General features: G+C 69.2%; 1 protein-coding gene across 1 annotated transcript in view; it reads left to right on the forward strand.

Moving 5' to 3' along the window:
- RPS6KA2 (ribosomal protein S6 kinase, 90kDa, polypeptide 2) overlaps positions 1-685 on the forward strand; it is a 24,438-nt gene that overhangs the window by 8,058 nt on the left and 15,695 nt on the right. The window contains exon 5 of the mRNA XM_015558380.1: positions 48-154. Coding sequence (XP_015413866.1) covers positions 48-154 — 107 coding nt within the window. The remainder of the gene's footprint in view (positions 1-47; positions 155-685) is intronic.

A 685-nucleotide genomic window follows, 5' to 3' on the forward strand; every position in this document is an offset into this window, starting at 1 on the left:
TAAACGGACCAGCCGCCAGCTCGGCTCGCCCTGCTCTCTGCTCGCAGGTGATGTTCACGGAGGAGGACGTCAAGTTCTACCTGGCGGAGCTGGCCCTGGCGCTGGACCACCTGCACGGCCTGGGCATCATCTACAGGGACCTGAAGCCCGAGAAGTGAGTGGGCCACGTGGGCGCAGGCCTCGCCCCTGCTTGCCAGCCCCCTCCCCGCCCCCTGCAGCCCCTACTCAGGGTTCAGTTTCCACATGAGGTCTCCCCAGGAGTGGGCGGGCTTCCTCCTGCCGGCACCTCCCTGGCGGGGATCCAGGTGGGATGAGCAAGTCCACCTGCTGCCCTGGGCGGTGCCGGGACACAGTGGGGCTCACGCTGAACTGCACGGTTCCCAGCGCTCAGACCTGGTCCCGGGGAGGCCGGCGGAGCCCAAGGCTGTGGCCGCAGGTCAGGTGGGCAGGCAGGTGGCACACCCTCACCTGCTGGTCCCACGCCCCCTCATGGCCTCTGACGTCACCGCCAGCACAACACGCGTCGCTGCTGCAGGTGTGACTAGCCGGTCACACCATCGCCAGGCCCTCCCTGCGTGTCCCACGGGGGGAGCAGCGTCACGTGACCTCGGGGCCCCTCTCTAGCGAGTGCAGCCGGTGGGTCCCAGCCGGGAGCCCCGAGCCCTGCTCTCGCTCTTTACAGCCC

This window comes from Myotis davidii, unplaced genomic scaffold (genome assembly GCF_000327345.1).
Source record: "Myotis davidii unplaced genomic scaffold, ASM32734v1 scaffold592, whole genome shotgun sequence".
Taxonomy (NCBI): Eukaryota; Metazoa; Chordata; class Mammalia; order Chiroptera; family Vespertilionidae; genus Myotis; species Myotis davidii.